This window comes from Vipera berus (assembly GCF_964194415.1).
Source record: "Vipera berus genome assembly, chromosome: 3".
NCBI lineage: Eukaryota > Metazoa > Chordata > Lepidosauria > Squamata > Viperidae > Vipera > Vipera berus.
In genome coordinates, this window is record NC_138204.1 from 43051827 (window position 1) to 43074387 (window position 22561).

Genomic DNA, 22561 nt, shown 5'->3' on the forward strand with positions numbered 1-22561 from the left:
AAGATCAGAAGGTTGGAATAGTAAGTTATTGTCAGTAATAATTAAAATAATAACAGACACCAAGCTGTATTTCCCAATTAGATTAGACAAATAGGAAGGACTTTCTGGTAAATGCTACATTTAATAACTACTAGAATAACTACTACTCTTTTGGAACCTTTGTTTTGCATTATAAATACTAAACATAGGATCTGTATAACACATTAAATAAGAATCCATCAGGCAAAAAAATCCATATTCTACGCTCAGAATTATGGAAACAATTAAGTTACTAAACTGACCAGTAAGACTTTTAAGTGCTTATGCAGTTCCAAGAACTACAGTTTGGAACTATGACACATCTCTTAGGAAAAGTATTTATCTTTATTTTTACCTGCATCCCAACTTAGGCAGACTACTTTTAATAGTAATATTAATATTATTTAACACTGAGAACACTGTGTGATTGTGTGTGTAGATCCATAAGTTTATTAGTTGCTGGATGTATTTGCATTCTTGAAGCTTGTTCCCTGCTATGTAATTTATTTTTTAAATAATATATTTCAGTAAGATATTTCTAGTGCTAACATAGTATACACACAGAATCGTGGAACTAAAAGAGGAATCTTCTATCCTCACTGATAAAGTTTATTAAGCCCGTTTGGTAAAATAAGTTCAAATGCTTTTCACCTGTGCTAAAGTGCTGCTTTTTGAGATACAAGGATGGGCTACTTTCCTAAGAAAAGAGTAACAAACAAAATTTCTTGTGGACACTTGTTTTCCATTATAAATTCTAAATTATGGGTTTTGCTTTATTTCCTTTGTAAATAAGATGCTAAGGGTGCACGTTGAATGGCATTTTGTAAACTCTTGTTATATTTTTATGTAATGTAAATTAAACTTAAAAGGGCAAACATTATCTAACTGGGGACTGGGGACAGGTTCAAAGACACCCAGCTGGCTTTCAAGACTAAGGGAGGCCTGGAACTCAAGTCTCCTGGTTTTTAGGCCAGCATCTTAACTGCTATACCAATTTGGTTCTCTCTGGTAATAGGATCATCTCCCAATTGCTTTTCAATAATGGTGCATACTTGAATGTATAGGCGGTAAATAGTTTCTACAGTGTTAATTATTACCATAGCATCAACTCCCCAAATGACTTTAAATAGAACAACAATAAATGCTCAGTGCAATTCAATCTTTAATATTATCATTGCTAGACATTTCTCTATATACAGCCATTGCATTTAATTCATTCTTCCCATGTAAGAAGGAAATACAATAAAAATTATAAATACAACTTTTGCAAATAGACAAAATACTTTCTTGAATACCACAGGCATCCATGGCTGACCAGAATAGTGTCAAAATGACAGAATGTATGTTGTGATGACACACAGAGCATAATAACAGACATTTTGCCACTCTCCCCCCCAAAACAACTAGGTTGAATATTTCAGTATAGGCTCCATTCAGCCAAAACACACCTTCTCTTTACAGTGACTGTAAAGATAAAAACTGAATCTTCCCCACTAGGACATGTATCTCAATTTATTGGTTGTAAAATTTATGTTGACTGTTAAAATATAAAACAGAACACAATTTATATTAGGCAAAGCTTATTGTTTCAGCATAAATTTAAAACCCAGAAAGCAAGTTAAGTTTTCTTTGGATGTCACATGAATTTAGAAGCTGATTTAAGAACCAGGCTGTTAAAAAAACTACACAGAACTTGCTGACTCTTTCATTCTAGAATAGTCATCTCTTGATAACAGCATAATGCATCATCCCTGAAGTAGAGATATGGAAGTCCTTCAGATTCTGTATCTGAGTGATAAGAAGCAGGCATGTTAGAGATATTCTGAAAGGATTTAAGTGCAATCTACTAGAATACAGAAGCAGAATACGAAAAAGGAGTAGTCTTGTAGATCAAATGCTGATTGCTTCATGTATTAACTGCCTCTTCCAATGGCCAAACTGTAAAACTATGAACTTAAATCTTCACCGAGTTCCTCTTTTTCAGTTCTCAAATGGGAAACTATTGAAAGGTTACTGAAGTTTTATTGCAGAAGTTCAGTAAACTCAAATCAATCTTTTGCTCGTTTTTCTTCCAAAGTCATATCTTTCACTGAAACTACATGATAAGAATCAGTAGAGGCATGAGGAGTGTTAGCTTTCCTGTAAAAGATAACATAAAAAATAAATTCATATTTACATATGCTATTTAAAAAGGTTTTCAAAAAATATTTTCTTTAATCCTAGCAAAAAGCAACACACAGATATACAACATATTTCAATCTGTAAGATAAAAGAAAATGCATCTTAGAACAATCCAACTCTGAAAACCAAAGCATCTTAATTTAACAGTTGCAGAATATTTGACATTAAAAATAATTTTTCTGTAAATATCACATCAGATTTAGTATAGAAAATAATATATATATATATATATATTTAGTCAACTGCTCTTGAATCACACATCAGCATCTCTTTTGTACCTGTGGGGAAACTATGTGGTTTCAATGCTGAAATCTCACAGGTCAAGGTGTACAGATAAAACCAAGCTTTGTCTACAGCTAGCACTGAAGCTATCTCAAGATTTATGGCAATGATTAATTAGAAGGATAGGAGACAGAAGAAGCCTTGGCATGCTAACACTTCTATGCAGTACATCTGTTCAGATAGCTATGAAGAAATATATAACTGTACTCCACACTAAACACATATATAAATTTTCAAGTTCATGTAAAAGTTTAGCTTCTCAGGTCTTGATATTGACAAAAATATTTAAATCATCTCCGTTTTATTATCCATGGCAGACCCACTCATTTGAACTAGAAGCTAAACAGCAGAAAGGTGAAGAATATATAATTATGTGCCCTCATGACAATTTTAGGAATATAGGGAACCACAGATTCAGTGCAAACATGGTTATGTGCATTTTTCCTGTATCTATACTGTATATATTGGATGCAGGCTGCATCATCTGCAAACTAGGACTGAGCAACAAGAGAGAATCCCATCAGTGGTGGAGTTTGTGCCCCAGTTGATTTACATGCAAGTGTGCCACTAATGCCAAGTTTGACATGCAAGTACGGCTTTTGGAATTCTTTCCAATCCCTTAGTTCTTGTGACCAGGAGAAAAGGGGCTTAAGAATGGAGCAAACCACAGTCTGAGCCATCGGCCAACTGCCTTTTCCAATGGGATCCAGTACATTTTCAACCTCAATTTTTCATGACATTTGGACCGCTGGATTAGAAAGAAAATGGATATTACATAAAAATCCAGCCAGCAAGAAAATCCATATTCTATGCTCAGTATCATGAAAACAGTAAAGTTGGTAAACTGCAAAATGTTTTAAGTGCTTGTGCAATTCCAAGAACTATAGTTTGGAACTATGACACATCTCTTAGAAAACGTATTTCTTATCTTTACTTTTACCTGCATCCCAAAACAGGCAAACACTACTCCTAATGGTAATGTGAGATGCTTATTTAACATTGAGAACACCGTACGATAATGCATATAATCCATAAGCTTATTAGTTACAGGATATATTTGCATTTTTGGAGTATGTACCCTGGCATGCGGTAGTAATTTATTTTCAAAAGATTTATCTTTTAAAAAAGAGATTTCAGTAAGATAACTTTAATGCTAGTGTAAGACAGATCCAGAATCTTGGAAAGTACAAGAGAAATCTCCGATCCTCATCGATAAAGAGTTTAAGGCTGTTCCTTAAATAATTTGAAAGGTTTCTTTCCACCTGTGCTAAGGTACTTGCTTTTTGAGATAAGAGATAGGCCATTCCCTCTCCTCCTCTAAGGAAGGAGTAAAGAACAAACAATGCCATTAACAGCCGAAGACAATTGTAGTAGTCTTCGGGTTTTTATTTATGCAGATATTGTAACTGAACACACATACTGAATGAAAAACGCTGGTGCAACCACTCAAGAAGCCACTGTTAAACTGTACTGAAAATGGAGTAAAATGGAATAAAATGGAGTGGCTAGGGAGTCCCTCTGCATCCAAAAGTATATTTAGTAACATAAAAGCAATGCTATTTATTACAACAATGAATACGTTATATATGTTTCCAGCCTTCAGTGGATGATATTAGATTGAAGAATGGTTCTTCGATGTTATCCTGGAGCTAAAAACAACTGTAAAACTAAAAATAAATGTTTCAGCACTTTTAATGTTACAGTTAATTAGAACAAGATGGGTAATTCCTAAATGAAGTCTGAGGTGCTCAAGTGGGGGAAGGGAGGGAGAGAAAAAGTGGGGAGTTGTAGGTCTCTGGAATAAGAGCTGTTTTAAAATATACATTATCCCGAAGGATGTTTTTGGCTTCAAGTTATTCAAAGCATTTGATCAGGAATCAAACTGTACAATTTAAATTAGTTAATTTTATATAAAAGGGAAGAAGGCAGCAAATAAAGCAAAATCAAATCAGTGGAGGAAACAGGCATTCCCACAACTTCTCCTTGGTGCATGCTTAAATCAGTAATTGTTCACCCAATATAACTGATTTCTGCAAGCCAATTAGATGATGCTAATAGAAAACCTGAAAACAGAAAATTGTTTATTTAAAGAAGTCTTTTAGCAAAATAAAGACGTAATTAGCATGTTGTGGCCTAAAAGACATATAAGGGGAGACAGATAATATTCAATTAGGAATTAGAAAAATGAACAGATTCAAGGAGGAGAGATCCAGGATTTACTAATCTTAAGTTTTAAAACTGGAGACAGTCTTTCATAAATGCTAGAAAAAAGGTAAAGTCCACAGTAATATTTTTGCAAAACATCACATTACAGCTCACCACCGATTGCCATAGTCTACTAAGACTCTCAAAAATATGTATTAATTATTCTATCAAAAGATTACACCTATATACTCTTTAAAAATAAAGATGAGTACATGTAATGATAGTGATTAAAGCATTACCACCCAAAGTACCTATGGTTAAGAAACTGATTTGAAAATCAATTTATGAACAAATCTAAATTAGTGCTTATAAACATCCTGTAACTGTATACAAATGATATAAAAACAAAGTTAATATAATGCTGTATCAAAAACAATACTCATAACACAGAGACAGAAAGCAAGCAACATAGAAGACAAGATTTCCATTATAATCTGTCTAGAAAGATACCAAAGTTGCAAGTAGACTAAAGCTACAATACAAATTTTGCATAGAACCATTCCAATGATTCCACTTCATTAGGGTACCAGTAAGTCAGAGACAGAAATCACAATTACAAGTGTCTCTTGATATCAGCAGATCAGGGCAATAAGAATAATCTTACTTTTTTCAACAACACATTGCCAAGCCTGCAGTTGAACAAATAGCAAATAGAAAGAGACAGATGATTTCTGTCACTCCAGAACACCAATGCTGGAAATGTGATTAAATTCAGATTAGCCATTCTAGACAAACTGTAATGTTTTGTTCGTCTTCCTCTTTTGCTGCAGATCTTTGCGGTTGCATTAGCACATAGCACAGAAGTTACTTCTGGACATAAAGCACATTTATATGAAAATTGTAGGCTTTAGAGATGGCACTGGAAAGTTAGAGATGGCTGCTCATGCAGCTATGAAGAAGCTAGAAAGAAATCAGAGACAGCATATCTTGGGCTGACTCACCCCTGGAGAGAGAACCTTTTCACAGCTGCAAAAATTAAAGCAGCCACAACTATAATGCCAATGACAGCTCCTTGAAGGGAAAAAGATAATGTGATAGTTTCGTATTAAAAAATATACCAATCATCATATACAAACTCCTGACAGTACTTCCAAGGTATGTTTCAGATCACTTTGCCCATATCACATCGTATATACAGGGGATACCAAGTCAGGATGTGTAGACAATTTTGTATAGAAATTACATTACGTGTTTTGAATTAGTTGCCTTTTTTCTCAACATTTCCTTATTTGCTGCATTACCTTAGTGCACTTAGTAACATTTTCTCTGAAAACAAATAAATAAAACATATTTTGATTGGCCTATTTATGTGGACTGACATTTGGTATACTCCTTTACATATGCAAAAGCATTTGACTGCAGAAAAAAATAGGAATCTGAATTGCTTTAAAAAGATGCTTCAGAATGCACAGAAACACATTTGCAGCATCCACGTGAGATTAATTAAAGTTCTACATTTTTTATTTGGGATCATTTGACTGCCAAAAGGAAGCTTCAGATACTGTTGAGCATTCCTGGAATCAGACATAGCTGTTTTAGTGAATTATACAAAGCTGCTGCTTTATGCTTGTACGTGTTCTGAACAGAATCTGATGTTCAAGATTCAATAGAATCTTCATGGAAAAAAATGTCAAACACAACAAAGGTATTGATAAATGGCAAAAAAAACCAAAACAAAACAAATTACACTTATGAGTGGCAAATAGTCATCCTGCACAAGAATAAAACTAAACCAGAGACAGATAAATAAATGTAGCATTAATATTTACTCACTTTCCTGGTATCCAATTTAATTCAACAATAAGGTATATTCTACATTTATAATAAAACCAGGAAAGGTTTAAGCTAGCCCATCAGCATAAATAGTAAGTGATTGCTGTTAATATTGATGAGAGCTCTCACTTGACAACTGGGACAAAGTCCAGAATAAAGCTAAGCATTTGTTGGATTATTGAGAATCAGGCCCCCTCTCTGGAATGAGACAACAGAGAGGGAGGGGGCTAGCTTCCTCTGATCCCAAATGGCTGAGTAGACAGTGATCGGTGGGCTGGATAATTTACCAGAGGGGAGAGGGATTCTTTGGTAATACAAACTTCAGTTTTAGACATGGGAACAGAAATTGCATTGGTTACTCTCATGGCTGACCTGTGCTGGGAGATTGTACAATGTACCTTGCCCTCATAGATCTCTCAATGACTTGCTAAGACTCTCACAAGGGTTGCGTGTTGGGGACATTTTGTTACAGTAGTCCCATATCTACCTGATCTATTAAACATTTACATAACCCCTATTGGGCAAATTAATTTGCCAAGGTAGGATGATGTATCCTCAATATGTTGATGATATCCAATTGTACATCTGCGTCCAGGCCCAATTAGAGATGTAGTAGAAGTCCTGTCCCAGGGCCTGGTGGCTATCAGGGATTGGATGGGGAGAAACGGGTTGCAATTTAAGCCAAACAGGATGGTGTTACTATTAATGTAAAAGCCTTATGATTCGAAGTGTCTGACTCTTGATGAAGTTATGGTAGTGCAGAGAGAACAGATTTGCAACTAAAACTTCTGAAGTCACAGCTCCTGCCTAAGGAGCAGATAGAAGTTATGGGTAGGAGGCATTATGCCCAGCTTTGGCTGGTTTCCAGTTGCAATCTTACCTAGAACAGGATGCCCTGAGGACAATTACAATTGTTGTCTCTCCTGACTACAAAAATTCTGTGCTGTTTACCAATGTGTTTTGGTTTCTTTAAGACTCTCTATGGTGAAGGGCTGGCTATCTAACTAATTACTTTCCTTATATTGCTCCTGCCCATTGCACTTTCCCCAAATTGCTCCTGCCCATCCCTCTTGGATATGGAGATAGTATCTATGGAAGGTCCCTACCAAACTGGAATTGCAGTGGAAGGTGTGTCGATAAGAGGTATTTTCAGCAGCAGTTCTCCAAGGGACAGCCTATCCCCCCCCCCAAAATGCCTTGCAATCCAATAGACTTTCAAAAACAGTAAAAAATGATTTTTCCAGGAGGATGTTGGGTATTATATAGGTGTGTGTGTGTGTGTGTGTGTGTGTGTGTGTGTGTGTGTGTGTGTATGAATATATGTATAGGGCAATTTTCTTATATGCTAATATTGGCATATGTGGAATTTTAAAAATGTGTATTTTTTTTGTTATTTTAGTATTTGCAAACTCCCTGGGTGTGTGTGTGTGTGTGTGTGTGTGTGTGTGTGTGTGTGTGTATGAATATATGTATAGGGCAATTTTCTTATATGCTAATATTGGCTATATTTTTGTGGAATTTTAAAAATGTGTATTTTTTTGTTATTTTAATATTTGCAAACTCCCTGGGGTCCATAAGAATGGAGGTGGTAGATTATTCAGTCTGAAAACAGATACCTTGAATAATAAGCTTAATATGGAGCTGGACCTGTTCCCTTTTTTTGGAAGGGTTGGGGGGATGACAAATACAGTTTTCCTCTTGGAATTGACTGATTTCTGGAACAACCAGATTTTTTCTGCCTTTAACAGATTCCAGCTGTAAACTGACCTGACATAAAGAAAAAAAAACACCACTGTGTAACCAAAATGATTTCTCATGTTTAAATACTCTCCCTTGAGTTTAACTAACAAGCAAACACCGGAAACAAAATCTTTAAAAATAGCCAAGAGTTTCTAAAGCATGGGAAAAATTGGGAGGGGAGAAAAAGATATTGCCTTATAAGAAGGGGTGGGAGTTACAGCCTTCTAAAGACAAAAAGGGAGGAATTGTGCATCAAATAGTCTTTGTTCATTTCTGTCAAACATTAAATGCAACCACAATAGTTCAGTCTGTAAGTACTTACCAAAAACAATTCCGACAGTCCTGCCAACACCTAAAACAGAAGAGAATCCGAAGAAAAGTGATTAAAAACCTGAACATATACAGTAAAAGTGAAAGAAAACATTTCTCTAGTTTCACACTATTTTAACAGACATGTACATTTTAATAATAACATCCATGTTATTCCCTTTTTGGGTAAACAAAATTATTCAAAGCACGTAAAAAGTAAAAAAAATATATATAAAGCAAAAAAAAATTAAAAAGATGAAATATGAGACAGTAAAACAATTAAAGCTAATTATGCCAATACAATTCACTACTTGCCATATCCTTCTATTGTCTGTACTTTCATTCATCAATACTGTTCTAATAGATTCAATCACCTTCATTTAGAATTTCAACATCTTTCCCATTTTTTAAATTTTGCATAGATAGACACATAGACAGATATAGATATGCAAAACTAAAAAAAGGGAAACATGCTGAAGTTCTAAATGAAGGGGTCTAAATCTGAATGATTGAACTTGAATTATTCAAATTAATTTGAAGGGAACAATTATTTAATTTGTTAATTTATTATCTTTAACAGTGATTCTAAAAATATTTCAGGACTTTAAGTACAATATTGCACATGTATTTTGAAGTATAGGAATGTAAATTATAAGAAAATTTGAAATACAGCACATTTCTGAAATTGATCAGAGATTTAAAAAAGGATTTCTGAATCATTAGTAATATTCCCTCCCTACCATATTTCAGAGAATTAAGAGAAAACTATTTCAGAACAAAAAAACAAAAGTGACTTCTTATAAAAATGCAAACACTACTAAATAATTACTTTCCATTGTCAACACTTCGGGGGTTTACCTGATTCATGTGTGGGAGTTTGACTTGTGGTTGGAGGTGCTGCAGTTAATATAAGAAAAATAAAAGAGGTTTAAACACTACTCTGAACCTTTTAGGCAATACCATGCATAACATTTAACAAGCTGAAAGACTTGTCTGGAAATAAAGATGCCTCAATGTATATATTACACAAGAATACCTTGCAGATTAATAATAATAATAATAATAATAATAATAATAATAATAATAATAATAATAACAACAACAACAACAACAACAACAACAATAACAATATTTTTTAAGTACCATCAGCTGCTCATTGACAAAATGGTACTTAAAAATGCAAAACGATGAAAAACAAATTTAAATATGGCGTGGATTGATTACAGGAAAGCATTTGACCTATTACCCCACAGTTGGATTAATGTGTGTTTGGAAAACTTTGGAATCAGCAAAAACATCTGTACATTTTTGAAAGCAAATATGCAAAAATGGAAAACAGTTCTAACAGCAAATGGGGAGAACATTGGTGAAATCAACATCAGACAAGGAATCTTCCAAGAGGACTCACTTTCACCACTACTGTTCAACATCACATTAATTCCATTGACAATAATATTACGAAACATAAAACTGGGATACCACATCTCAAGCCAGCATGGCAAGATAAACCAACTACTATACATGGATGACTTAAAACTGTATGTGAAAAGCCAAACTGAACTTGAATCAATACTCAACACAGTTCAACTGTTTAGCAGCGACATCAGAATGGACTTTGCACTTGGAAAATGTGCTATATTATCCATGCAGCGAGGAAAAATGGGAAAAATAGAAGGAATAGAACTGGGAAACAGAAGTGTTATGAAAGCACTAGCAAAGGATGACGGTTACAAATACGTAGGCATATTGGAAGCAGATAACATCTTGAATGGAAAAGTCAGAGTCAACACAAAAGGAATATATCAGGAGCGTCCACAAAATACTAAAATCAAAGCTGAATGCTGGAAATATAATTAAAGCCGTTAATACATGGGCAGTCCCAGGGATACACTACCCAGCTGGAATTATCAACTGGACTTTGGCTGAATTGGAACACCTAGACCGGAAAACGTGTAAACTTTTGAATATGCACCACGCTCTATATCCACAAAGTGACATCGATAGATTGTACCTTCCAAGAAGAATAGGGGGCAGAGAGCTACTGCAAATCCACCAAACTGTAGAAGAAGAAAAATGAAGTTTGAATGACTATGTAAATCAAAGTACAGAAAAATTGCTGCAGGCTGTGAAAACAGAGAGCATTATAAAAATAACAGAAACAAAGGCAGAATATAAGGAAAAACAGCTGGATGACAGATTAAATAGATGGAAAACCAAAGCTTTGCATGGACAGCATTTGAAAAATATTGAAGGAAAATGTGATAACAACTTGACATGGGCATGGCTTAAGATGGGAACCATCAAGAAAGAAATGGAAGGCTTAATACTGGCTGCTCAAGAACAAGCACTACAAACTAATGCCATGAAAGCAAAGATACAAAAATCTACTGACAATCCAAATTGCTGACTTTGCAACGACAAAGTTGAAACTGTTTCACATTTAATATGTGAGTGCAGCAAAATCACGCAAACTGATTACAAAGCTAGACATGACCGAGTTGCTAAACTAATCCACTGGGCATTGTGTAAAAAATATGACTTGCCTGTGTCTGAAAAGTCGTGGGAACATAGGGTGGAAAAAGTTGTCGAGAATGAGAGGGTGAAGATCTTGTGGGACTTCCGAATACAGACAGATCAACATTTGGAATACAACATGCCAGATGTCGCAGTCACAGAGAACCGAAGCATACAGATGATTGATATCGCTGTACCAGGAGATGCCAGAGTCGAAGAAAAAGAACTGGGGAAAATTATGAAATACCGCGACCTGGCCATCGAAACTGCGCGATTATGGATGAAACGTGTAACAGTGATACCCACTGTCATCGGGGCACTGGGAACTATGTCCAAAAACTTTGCAAAATACATGAAGAAATTGCAGCTTCCTGCAATAACTCCAGCAAAGCTACAAAAAACTGCGCTACTCAGAACATCTTACATTTTAAGGAGATATCTGGTTGATACCTAGGATGCTGGCAGCAACCCATGTCAACCACTAATGTCAATCTGAGTGTTCAGTTGACTGAGTTTCATGTTTTATGAATAAGTTTTATAATAATAACAATTGCTGTTGTTGTTTGTCACAGTCAACCAGATGTTTAGACTGGGTTTGGCATTTTTGTCTACCTATTGAGTCCTTTCCAAGGCCTTGGGATAGGCAGATCTAGATGTTTGATGATGTTACAGATATCATCGCAGGTTCCGAGTAAAGCTGCCTTTTGCAATTGACAGATGGCAAATTTGTCAATGTTGATGGTGTTCAAGTGGTGCTCCAGTTGTTTTGGGATTGCACCCAAGGCTCCTATTATTGGTACTACCTTTGCTTGCTTTTGCCACAGTTGTTCTACTACTATTTGTAGGTTTTTGTATTTTGTTATCTTCTCCAGTTCTTTTTTATTCTGCTGTCTCCGGGTACTACCACATGCACTTTCCAAACATTATTGTCTTTCTTGTCGACAATTGTTAAGTCTGGGGTGCTATATGGCAGATGCCTCTCTGTTTTTCTTGCAGCAGCTTATCAAGTGACCCACTGTTTCTTCAGCTTCTTTGCATAGGCAGCACTTACTCTCTGTTGCTGTCTTCTCAATTCTGGCTTCGTATACATTTGTTCTTAAGGCTCAATCTTGTGCAGCCAGAATTAATCCCTCAGTCTCTTTCTTCAACTTTCCTTCTCTTAGCCATTGCCAGGTGTTGTTATTATCCGCTTTCCCTATTTTTTTTAAATGTACTGGCCATGTAGTGCTTTTGTCTTCCCATGCCTCCATTCTGTTCATTCTTGTAGGTCAGTTTGGTCTCTCCAGTAGTCAGTAAGTTTTCCTGATATACTAATTTCAGTGCATCTTCTTCATTATCCTTCAGATACTTCCAAAGCCTTTTTCTTTTTCAGCCATCTCATGTACTTGCAACATTCCACGCCCATGCCCATTCCAACATCGCCTTGGTAGATTAAGAGTCTGTGAATGTTGCTACAAAAATGAAAAATGAATTGTCATTATTTTTCTGGTCCTTCCATCCACTGCTTTTAGTTCAGCTTGAGTACAGTTCACTATTCCAGCTATGTGGAATTGCCCAGGTGTTGATTGTCTTGCTGATATTTCCTCCATTGAGTTGGGATTTTAAGATCTTCTTCACTATCTTGATAGTTTCACTCCTATTTTTTTTCTTGACTTCAGTGTGCTTGATGTTGTCAGTTTGAAGGATACCCAAGTATTTGTGGTAATCATCTTCATCCAGATACTTGATATTATTTTCATAGGGCATCTTGATTTGTTCAGTTTTCACTATTTTTCTCTTTTTTGATGGCGAGAGTGACATATTTGTCCAGTCTAAACTCCATTGCGATACCTTGCCCGTATATACAGTGTTGAACAACAATTCTATTTCAGATGGTGTTTTTCCATACAGCTTCAGATTGTCCATGTAAAGGAGGTGGGATAGTCTGGCAGATGTTTTTTATGTTTGGATAATCATGGCCTACATTATTCAGTATTGTTGATAGAGGAAACAGTGCAATGACATATAGTAGTAGTGATAGTGAATCTCCTTGAAATATTCCGCTCTTGATATTAACCTCTCCCAATCTTTCACCATTGACCTGCAACTATGTCTTCCATTGTGCCATTGAACTTTGCACAGTTTCTGATGTTTCTACTGACTCCTCTAGGCACTTGATTATCCAGTCATGTGGCAGAGAGTTAAATGCCTTTTTATATTAATCCATGCTACATTTAGATTGATCTCCCTTCTCTTGCAGTTTTCCAAAATCATTGTTTTTGTTATAATTATTATTTAAATACTGACACAATGCATTGTCTGTTTAAATAAAAAAAGATTAAAATGTATATGAAGCATAAACAATTAAAGCAGAAGTTAACAGGAAAACATAAGAATAATTGTACTGAGTCAGGCTTTGTGATGGCTGTTGACAGAAGGTGCCTGATAGAATTTCCTCTTTTAAAGCCTCAAAGGAACCAAAAAGGCAGAAGGAAGGTTAAAGGGAAGAAAGAGCTGAGAATGTCTAGAATATCAAAGAAAAGCAAACAACAGAAATACATTCTCTAAATTAGACCTTTTGGGAAACTCTAGACTTGAAGGAACTCCAAAACTCCCTAGCAATGATAAAACATTTCCAGTAAAAATGAAACCAGGAATGCCAGCTACCTCCCCCTCTGAGTTAAGACTGCAAAGGTTGCTATTATCAAGGATGTTTAGCTCACATTTGGCATAATTTTAGAGTAAATTCCAGGAGTCAAAAATGTTTTACCATGGAGGACTCCAGAATGAGCTATATCATAATTTCAGAGACGTGAAATTACAGAGAACCACAATGACTTTTTTTTTCTTAAGAGGTTTAAGACACATTTTCCTCCCAGAAAATTATTTTGTTTGCATAGACTCCAGATACACTTTGGGGATAACAAAACGGTTAGAGTTCAGTAAAGAGGTTCAGTCAATTGTGTTGTACGAAAGTAGAAAGCTGGATTCTTGTAGCTACTTGCAGAGTTTTGGTAGACAAATCTCATAAACCTGCAAATGTTACCATAGCTTCCTTAGAGAGACTGCGGATCCCAGGAGGCACTGCTACTTGTCAGCTGTTGATATACATTTAGATAATGACTATGCTGCTTAATGAAAATTAGGAAGAAAGATCCAAATAGCTTTATTAGACCAGAAATAAACAAGCCCAAGCAAACAGAAGGATAGTGCTTTTGAGCCACTGAGAAAATAGACCAACTCTACTTTAAATGTGAACTGATTGAAGAAAAGGCATATATAACCAAACGCCTAGCCGACAAAGACCACCTAAAAACCGAATTACACACTCTCACTAACATATTAATTTCCAACGGATTCCAAAGAAACACTATTACCAACCTAATCCAAAGGAAGACAACCCCCAAGAACCAAGACACAGAACAGGACAACGGCATCACCCTCCTCCCCTCCATTAAAGGCACCACAGATAAAATCAGCAAAATTCTCCACAAATACAATATCAAGACAGCCTTCAGCACTGACCAAAAAATAGCCAACATCTTAAGAAACCCCAAAGACAAGTTCCAGCTTGAAAACCAAGGAGTCTATAAAATACCATGCAAAATCTGCCCAGCCACATACATTGGACAAACTAAGATTTGAACCAGACATGAGTTGCCTTGAAGGAGGATCCTGAACAGAAGGAACATCCATTTTAGGAGCTGCCACTTCAGGATCATTCCTGAAGACAATTCTAAATTGGAGACTCAGGGCTTTTAAATGAAAGAAAACAGGAAGTGAATGGGATAGAAGGACAGCACAATAAGTATCATAGCATCTTGATGCTGCATTAGGAATTACCGTATACATCAGCTGACTAGATGTGACAATATTTACTCAGTCCTAGGAAAAAAGCAGAAGCTGACGTGAAGATATGAAACTGCAGCTAACTGGGAAATTATGAACGCCAGAGTCAAAATACTCTGCAAGTTGATTGGCTTTGGATACATTTTGATAAGGGGATCATCCTAATTATCCTAGTGTGGAGCATAAATTATTTGGAAAGCAATGACTTACACCAATGTCTATCAACTATCACTGTCGTACATAATCTCAACTCTGTGGAGTACCCAAAGATTTCAGAAGAGCAAGCCCAGCAATGGAGATCAGAGAAAACTAGCATGATCAAACCTATAAATACAGTTCTAAATTAGTGGACTGTGTGTGGGCAGGATTCTCAACTAATATTACTATACTTCTTCCGCTCGGATCAGGCCTGAGTGAAGCAAATCTTTCAGGAGCCTTTAGCCTTTTACTTTATGAGGTCTATAATGCCTACATATAGTAGGTGAATCCTGAGGGCTCCAGCAGACAACCAGTATTTCATACAAACTTGAGAAGAAATGCATGAAGGTTCCCAGGAAATCTCTGAGGCATGGCAGAAGCTTTGGAAATAGTTGAAGATGAAGGAATTGGAATTTGCAGCTGCAAGAGCTTACTCTTGTGTGGTTCACAAATGGATCAGTGATTGCAAAAAACTTGTTTAATAAATATTTTGCAACATTTTCAAGAATTTACAGTATGATGTCCCAGCAAACAGAAAGTCCCTTCCGTCTAAGGGGAAGATTTGCTTCTGCAACAATGGCACTTGCAACACAGCTCCTTCAAGGTTTTTAGGTCAAGACTAAAAGGCTCAGAGAAAAGTAGTTGTCCTAAGTTCATTCATGCATAACCAACAGAAATCAATAAAAAAATAAAAAAATACAATAAAAATGGTGAAATATAAAAATGAATAAAATATAAAAGATTCCAGATCAATGACTACCTCAAAATAGACACAATATTAGTCTGGTTTTGACAGACCAGCGAGGGTTTTATCTAGTCTTCCATAAACTATATGAAGGAGAGGATTCTTGCCAAAGAATTTATAAACTCTAGAACAGGGGTGTCAAACTCAATTTCACTGAGGGCCACATCAGCATTGCGGTTGCCTTCAGGGGGCCGGATGGGTATGGCCAGGGTGGGCGTGGCCTACTGGGTGGGCATGGCTAAAGTGCGTATGGCCTACTGGGTGGGCATGGCCAGTTCTACATCGTTTACATCAAGGGTGCCTATGGGGGCCTGGGCAGGAGTGGGACAGATCTGAGGGTCTCTGGCAGGAGGAGAGTCTCTGGGCCAGGGCCAAGGCAGTGGGGGCCGTTCCCTCACTGTTTCCAGGATGGTTTTGCGGGCCGCATGAAACTACTTCACAGGCCAGATCTGGCCCCCGGGCCTTGTGTTTGACATGTCTGCTCTAGAAGATTTCCTACATTATACAGGGATTTAAGATTTGCAGAACTACCTTTCTCCACGAGTTTCTGTTCTGGTCCATCAATAAAATAATGTCTGAAGAATCCAAGAAGTATATTGTGATGCCTGCCCTTTGAAACCACACCTTAAGGCAGACAGGTCAAACTATGTATCAGAGCTTTTTCCCCATTGCCGGCAATAGGGTGGGTGCGGTTTACTTGTGGCGCGTCTGGCCCGTGGGCTGGCAGCTTGACACCCCTGCCTTAACATGACTCTGCTACTCTTTAAGAGTGACTTAAAGATCTAAACCACTAACATCTCTTTTAGAAATTGTGCAATTCAGTTACAACCATGGTGATAGTAAAGTGGATTCAGTAACACAGCAAGATAGTTTGTTTACACTCAGTGCTCTACGGGGGTCCATATTTGTTTCATAGGCAAAAGGGAGATTTACATCTGTTTTTTAAGACTTCAGCTCATGTCATACTTCTTTCAAATGGCAAAAAAATACCACATGATACATTGTTAAATGAAATGAAACATATTCCTCAAGTACACACAGTGCTTTTTTTCTAAAAAAAAAAAAAAAGCTGCCAGAACTCTCATCTTGTTAATCTTTTATTTATATAATTTTATTTGTATAATTTATATAATTAAAAATTATATATTCAATTATTAATACATGTTTCAGACATTCACCAAACATACTAGAATTTGTTGTGAGCATCTCCTTAAATATAAACAGCTCATAAGCCGGACCTACCTATATTATCAACCACATTATTGATGGCTTGTACATACCATTTTAAAGATATGATCACATTGGTTCAAGTGAATGAGATGCTCCTATAACTCAAAATGCATGCTATTAATTCATCCCTGCCAAAATAGTTATTTTCATCAGACTTAGTTCATGATGAACTAGAACACTAAGTTCTGTTTTATCAAATTAATCATGAAGAAAGCGTAGTAGGCTGCCATAGAGGTGAAAAATTGTGGAATAGCTCCCCCATGTTTATATACTGCAGGTGGGTGTAGTAAAGATGGAATATTATTTTTTTGTCCACTTTGAAAATGATGTGTTGCACTTTTAATAGAGGAGGAGACAACTTTTGCATATATAGTATGACATATATTGAGTTCCTTTTGGAAGGACTAGCAGTGGGAGATAATAGATGTCTAATACAAGAGCATATGCTGCCTTCAACATATATGTGTTTAATTGATGGAGTCATGTTACTGACAAGATAATGAATTGCAAAGAAATTGTTATTAATACATAAGTTAAACATTTTGTTTCTATTTCTTTACAACTGCTGATAAAAATGGCCTGGCTATGTTCAAATTATACACACAAGAGTACAGGCTTAGGTGAGGGGGAAAGTGTTACAATTCAATCTATTTATGAATATGAATATGTCCATAATTGCCCAATGTATTTTAACAATGATATACAACTGTGCTATGAGGAGCTTACAATTTACATTTCTTATTCTTGGGGAATTAATGACAGAAAGAAAATGGAGTGAAAAAAGTAGATGCAAAAGTAACATTAGATAAATATGAAAAAATATAGTTGCATATCCTTAAGTAATTTATGAAAAAAATGTTCAAGATTACTACTTCAGATAGACGTACAAAATCTGCAAGAATCCGGTTAACCACTAAAATAGTAGCCATGAGACACAGTTCCTGGCTGAGGGAGTAAAGGAGACTATCTTTTAGAAAGCTAACGTTCACTTTCAGGGGCCATTGAGGACCACCTCCTGAGCTTGGAGCTAAGTAGGGTCAAATCTAGTTAGTGCTCGGATAGCTGACTGTCAGGAAATCTCAGAGTTGTAGGTTAGATTGGGGAGTTGGGGGTGGGGGTGGAGGATGTAAGGACACCATAAAGGAGACAATGCATACCAGTTATATACTGTTGCAAAAATAAAGACTACCTAGATGTCTCCATGAAATGAACAAGAGAGGACTTTAACTGAAGAAAAGTTTACCTTGCTAATCCTGCATGGTTCTAAAATTAAGAAATGCCCTCCCTTGGGAAATGCATTTAGCCTCAACTTTTTTTAAGAAAATGAATTAAGACACAGCTTTTTAATGAACATTTATAAAAACATATTATTGGTCATGCGTTCCGAGATCTCATTTCTGAGAAAAAACAAAGGAAGAAAGTTTTATTTTGCCTCTAGGACAAATCGAAACATCACTGCGGCTTCACCAAACTGGCAAAGAAACAATTCGAGAAAAGCTCTGCTAAAAAACTGGCCTCCCCAGATCGGGCTGATGTAATCATGCCCTGGTGCAAACTAACAGCCAGCACCAGCCTGCAACCCGCCGAAACGCAGGGATCCGACAACAGACAGGCACAGCCAGTGTCGTAATTCACAGGAACTTTAACAGACCTCCCCTTCCCCCCAGGCCCTCCTCCTTCACACCTGCTGTTAAGCCATGGCTCGGGTGGCCTCCCCTGCCTCCTCTGAACTTTGCTCCGGTGGCCTCCCCTGCCTCCTCTGAACTTTGCTCGCAGCCGACATTGTAGCAGCAGTTCCCTCTCCGGAAGGAGAACAAAGAAAGACCCTATTGGCTTTTGAAAGCCAATAGAGGGAGAAGCACAGCTTGTGCAAAAGTTGAAAAAATCCTTTAAAAAAAGGTGCCAGAACGCCGTTCTGAGAGTTCTATGAGGAAAAAAAAAGCCCTGAGTACACACAACCCCATGGCTGTAAGCCACTCTGTAGATCTGAATCCTGAAAAAGGGCTGTAATGAGCACTCCAATTATGTGATGACTCACCTTTAGTGCCATCTTCTTTTGGAGAAACAGTGCCACCAGGCCTAGGGGGAATTTGGGGAGTAGGAGGAACAGTAGGTGTAGGGGATTTGGTTGGTTTGGAAGTGGTAGAGACTACACAAAAAGAGAGGGGAAAATGTTTATGTAGTTTTCTCCAGACCCAGGATGCTCAACTTTAAAGTTTTCAACACTGATGTTCAACAAAGATTTAAGAAAAATTACTTACGCTTAACACATGTTGGAACAGATTTCCACTGACTATCAGCACCACATTCAATTATAGAAGACCCTACCAAAGTGTGGCCAGGATTGCGTACAATCGGTATTTTATTCTATGTTAGAAAACACAGATGTGGCCACAGGATCTTTCCTCCAAAATCAAATAATCTGAATCCTGAAAAAGGGCTGTAATGAGCACTCCAATTATGTGATGACTCACCTTCAGCGCCATCTTCTTTTGGAAAAACAGTGCCACCAGCCCTAGGGGGAATTTGGGGAGTAGGAGGAAAAGTAGGTATAGGGGATTTGGTTGGTTTGGAAGTGGTAGAGACTACACAAAAAGAGAGGGGAAAATGTTTATGTAGTTTTCTCCATTCCCAAGATGCTCAACTTTAAAGTTTTCATACTGATGGTCAGCAAAGATTTAGGAAAAATTACTTACCCTTAGCACATGTTGGAAGAGATTTCCACTGACTATCAGCACCACATTCAATTGTAGAAGACCCTACCAAAGTGTAGCCAGGATTGCATTCAATTGGTATTTTATTCTGATACGTATATATAGGTTGAAACACACTTGCCACTCTCCCATTTTCGACTCTTGGTGTTCGACACTCAACCTCTGGAAAAGAAATCAGTGTTTAGTTTGCACTGAATGACCAACTGGCTTTATGAGAGGCAAATGAGAAAAGTATGCATGTTATTGGTACTCAAATGCTGTGAGTTATATATTTCAGTCAAAGAGTGGGAAACAAGTATATAATGGTGGCATGTATGCATGTAGTGGCATCACCATGTGATGTAATTATGGTTTGCTGCTGGCACTAGGAATCTTAAGCCTGGAAACCATTATCTACTTACCTTCAGCCAAAAAAAAGAATAACCATCTAATATGACTCCATCTTGTTTGCAGGAGTTGCATGAAAACAAAATTAAATGGATACACAAATGATTACCTGCTGATTTAACAATTAACTGACCCATATATATATATTATAAATATGCAACATTTACTGCTAATGAGATATAGTATTTTAGATTAGGATGAAGGAGTTCACCTAAGATTTCTATGATTAAGAAACATGGTTCTCTTGGAGTTGGGAATGATCTCATTAGATTTTAAGATACTATCCAATGTTTTACCTTGTTGTATTACTCCATGGATGGTGTGGGGCATGATAGAGATGCTTTCAGTTGAAGAAGATGCCACCCCCTTCTACTTGAGTCCTTGGTTTTTAGTCTATTCTTCAATTTTTGTAATTTTAAATGTTCTTATGTATTTATATTTATATTTTTATTGTATTGTAAGCCACTCAGAGTCACTTTGGATAGTGAGATGGGCAGCATATAAATTTAATAAAATAAATAAATCAGAAGGAAATGAAAAAGAAACTTTTTTATTATGCTTCTAACACAATGGAGCACAATAAATCCAATCCAGCTCAAGGGGATTATTACCAAATCTGAACACAAGTAATAGAATACATTATTTAAACTATGTTGGCATTTCTTTCAATACTAACTTGTACGAACCAGTTTCACTCAGGTAATTTCCACTTGGTAATCCACAGAACCCAATGCTTAGAAGACAAGATTACCAGATTTTAGCAAGAGCATAATGCATATAACTAATGGAACTAACAAAAAAGCAATTTGGCAGATTGAAGGTAAGGAAAATAACATAAATTCCATTACTTTTGCATTCAGGTGGAGACAGATCCCACTTTCCATCTACACCATTTTCTTCAACTGTACATGTAATAGTAGATTTTCCAATAAGGGAGTAATCAGGATCACACCGATAAAGTACTGTAGAGCCAACAACATATGTATCTAAAGGATCGGGATCATATCTTCCATTGGGAATTACAGGAGGACGAACACAAGGAATACCTAGAGAGAGAAAAAATCAACACTGATTTAACTAGGCTAGAATTGCAAAGCATTTGGATTAAATTACCTCATGGCCAAGGGCAACATTCCTGTCTAATAAATATCTGCTGTCCAGATCCTGGGTAGGATTTCTTCATAATGTTCTTATAATCAAAGTGGTCTTCCTCATTAGAATCTCTTCCATATGCAAGTTTAAACTAGAAAAAGTACATTCTTCCTATGGAAGAAACATGGAGGTCACCCACCCATCTCTTGACAGAATACAACAAAAGTATATACTTCATCAAGAAAAGCAATCTGACTACATTGCATGGCAGGTGTCATGCCTCTGCCCGAGCCTGAATCCAAGGAGGACAGGAAGCTGGAGCAAGACCCTGTTGAGGCTCAGGAGGAGGTGAGTGTGGCTTCAGAGGACCGTGGGGAAGAGCAGGCTGAGGCAGGCCAGGGCCCTTCAGGTTTGGAACAGGGGAGGCAGAGTTCAGGCGAGGAGCAAGCCCCCCCCCCCTCCACCTGATCCTAAAGCAAGGAGAGCAGAGAGGATGAGAGAACAAGGTAGGCAGGGTCAATTGCTCGGGAAGAGAGCGTCCTGCCCCACTCCACAAGCCACACCTGGAGATTTAAGGAGACGCTGTGGGGTGGGGCATTTGCCGGGAACAAACGTGGTATCTTGGGACTGTTGTGAATTGTGCTCTTGTCTTTATTTAACCTGGACACCTTCAATACCAGACTGCCTGGTTTCCTGCTTTAAGACCGCAGACTGCATTTCTGAGTCTCTCCTTGCAGATTGCAGGCAAGCTGAGATTTTAAAGGACTCATTAAGTTTCTGTTGTTGTTTTTTTTAATCTGTCTGGCCTTCAGGACATTGTATACTTCTCCGCTGTATTGAAAATGCCTTCAGCCAGAGGCAGCTGAAAGGAACATGTGTGTGTGCTTTGGTTGAAGGCTTGCCAGCATATGTGGGAGCTTTTGGGGAACATTGGCAGTTAGTATAGGACTGTTTCTCTTGCCAGCCGACTGCTTTGCCTGGGTCATCACAGTAGGTGAGGCTCACAATAGAAGAGCCATTGCCTGTTTACGTTATGCTAATGCAGGGGTGTCAAACTGCCAGCCCTTGGGCCGGACGCGTCATCCAGAAGCCGCGCCCACCCCATTGCCGGCAATGGCAAAACAGTCCCGATATGTCTCATGACATCACGTGACATCGCGAGTTTGACATGTCTGTGCTAATGTGACTTGACCTAAAAGTCTGAGATTTAAAGAGGCAGATTCAATGCAAGGTTGTGATTTCAAAAAGGATTCATTCATAAATTATAATGGGAAAGCGTTTAAATGCTTGCAGATGCTTATTTTGTGGCAGAATGCAATGCTAATAGCATGAACAATAGTTTCTT

General features: G+C 37.2%; 1 protein-coding gene across 4 annotated transcripts in view; it reads right to left on the bottom strand.

Moving 5' to 3' along the window:
- Positions 1-1162: 1162 nt before the first annotated feature.
- The window catches only part of LOC308666788 (complement receptor type 1-like), a 60568-nt gene continuing 39169 nt past the window's right edge, over positions 1163-22561 (bottom strand). The window contains exons 10-17 of one of the 4 annotated variants that reach the window (XM_081325717.1): positions 20973-21170; positions 19720-19899; positions 19498-19608; positions 19062-19172; positions 9367-9405; positions 8522-8551; positions 5628-5697; positions 1163-2157 (exon numbers count right to left, since the gene is read on the bottom strand). In XM_081325717.1, the coding sequence (XP_081181843.1) occupies positions 2067-2157; positions 5628-5697; positions 8522-8551; positions 9367-9405; positions 19062-19172; positions 19498-19608; positions 19720-19899; positions 20973-21170 (830 nt within the window). In that variant the 3' untranslated portion in view covers positions 1163-2066. The remainder of the gene's footprint in view (positions 2158-5627; positions 5698-8521; positions 8552-9366; positions 9406-19061; positions 19173-19497; positions 19609-19719; positions 19900-20972; positions 21171-22561) is intronic. The other 3 variants (XM_081325718.1, XM_081325719.1, XM_081325720.1) reach the window with 3 other exon arrangements.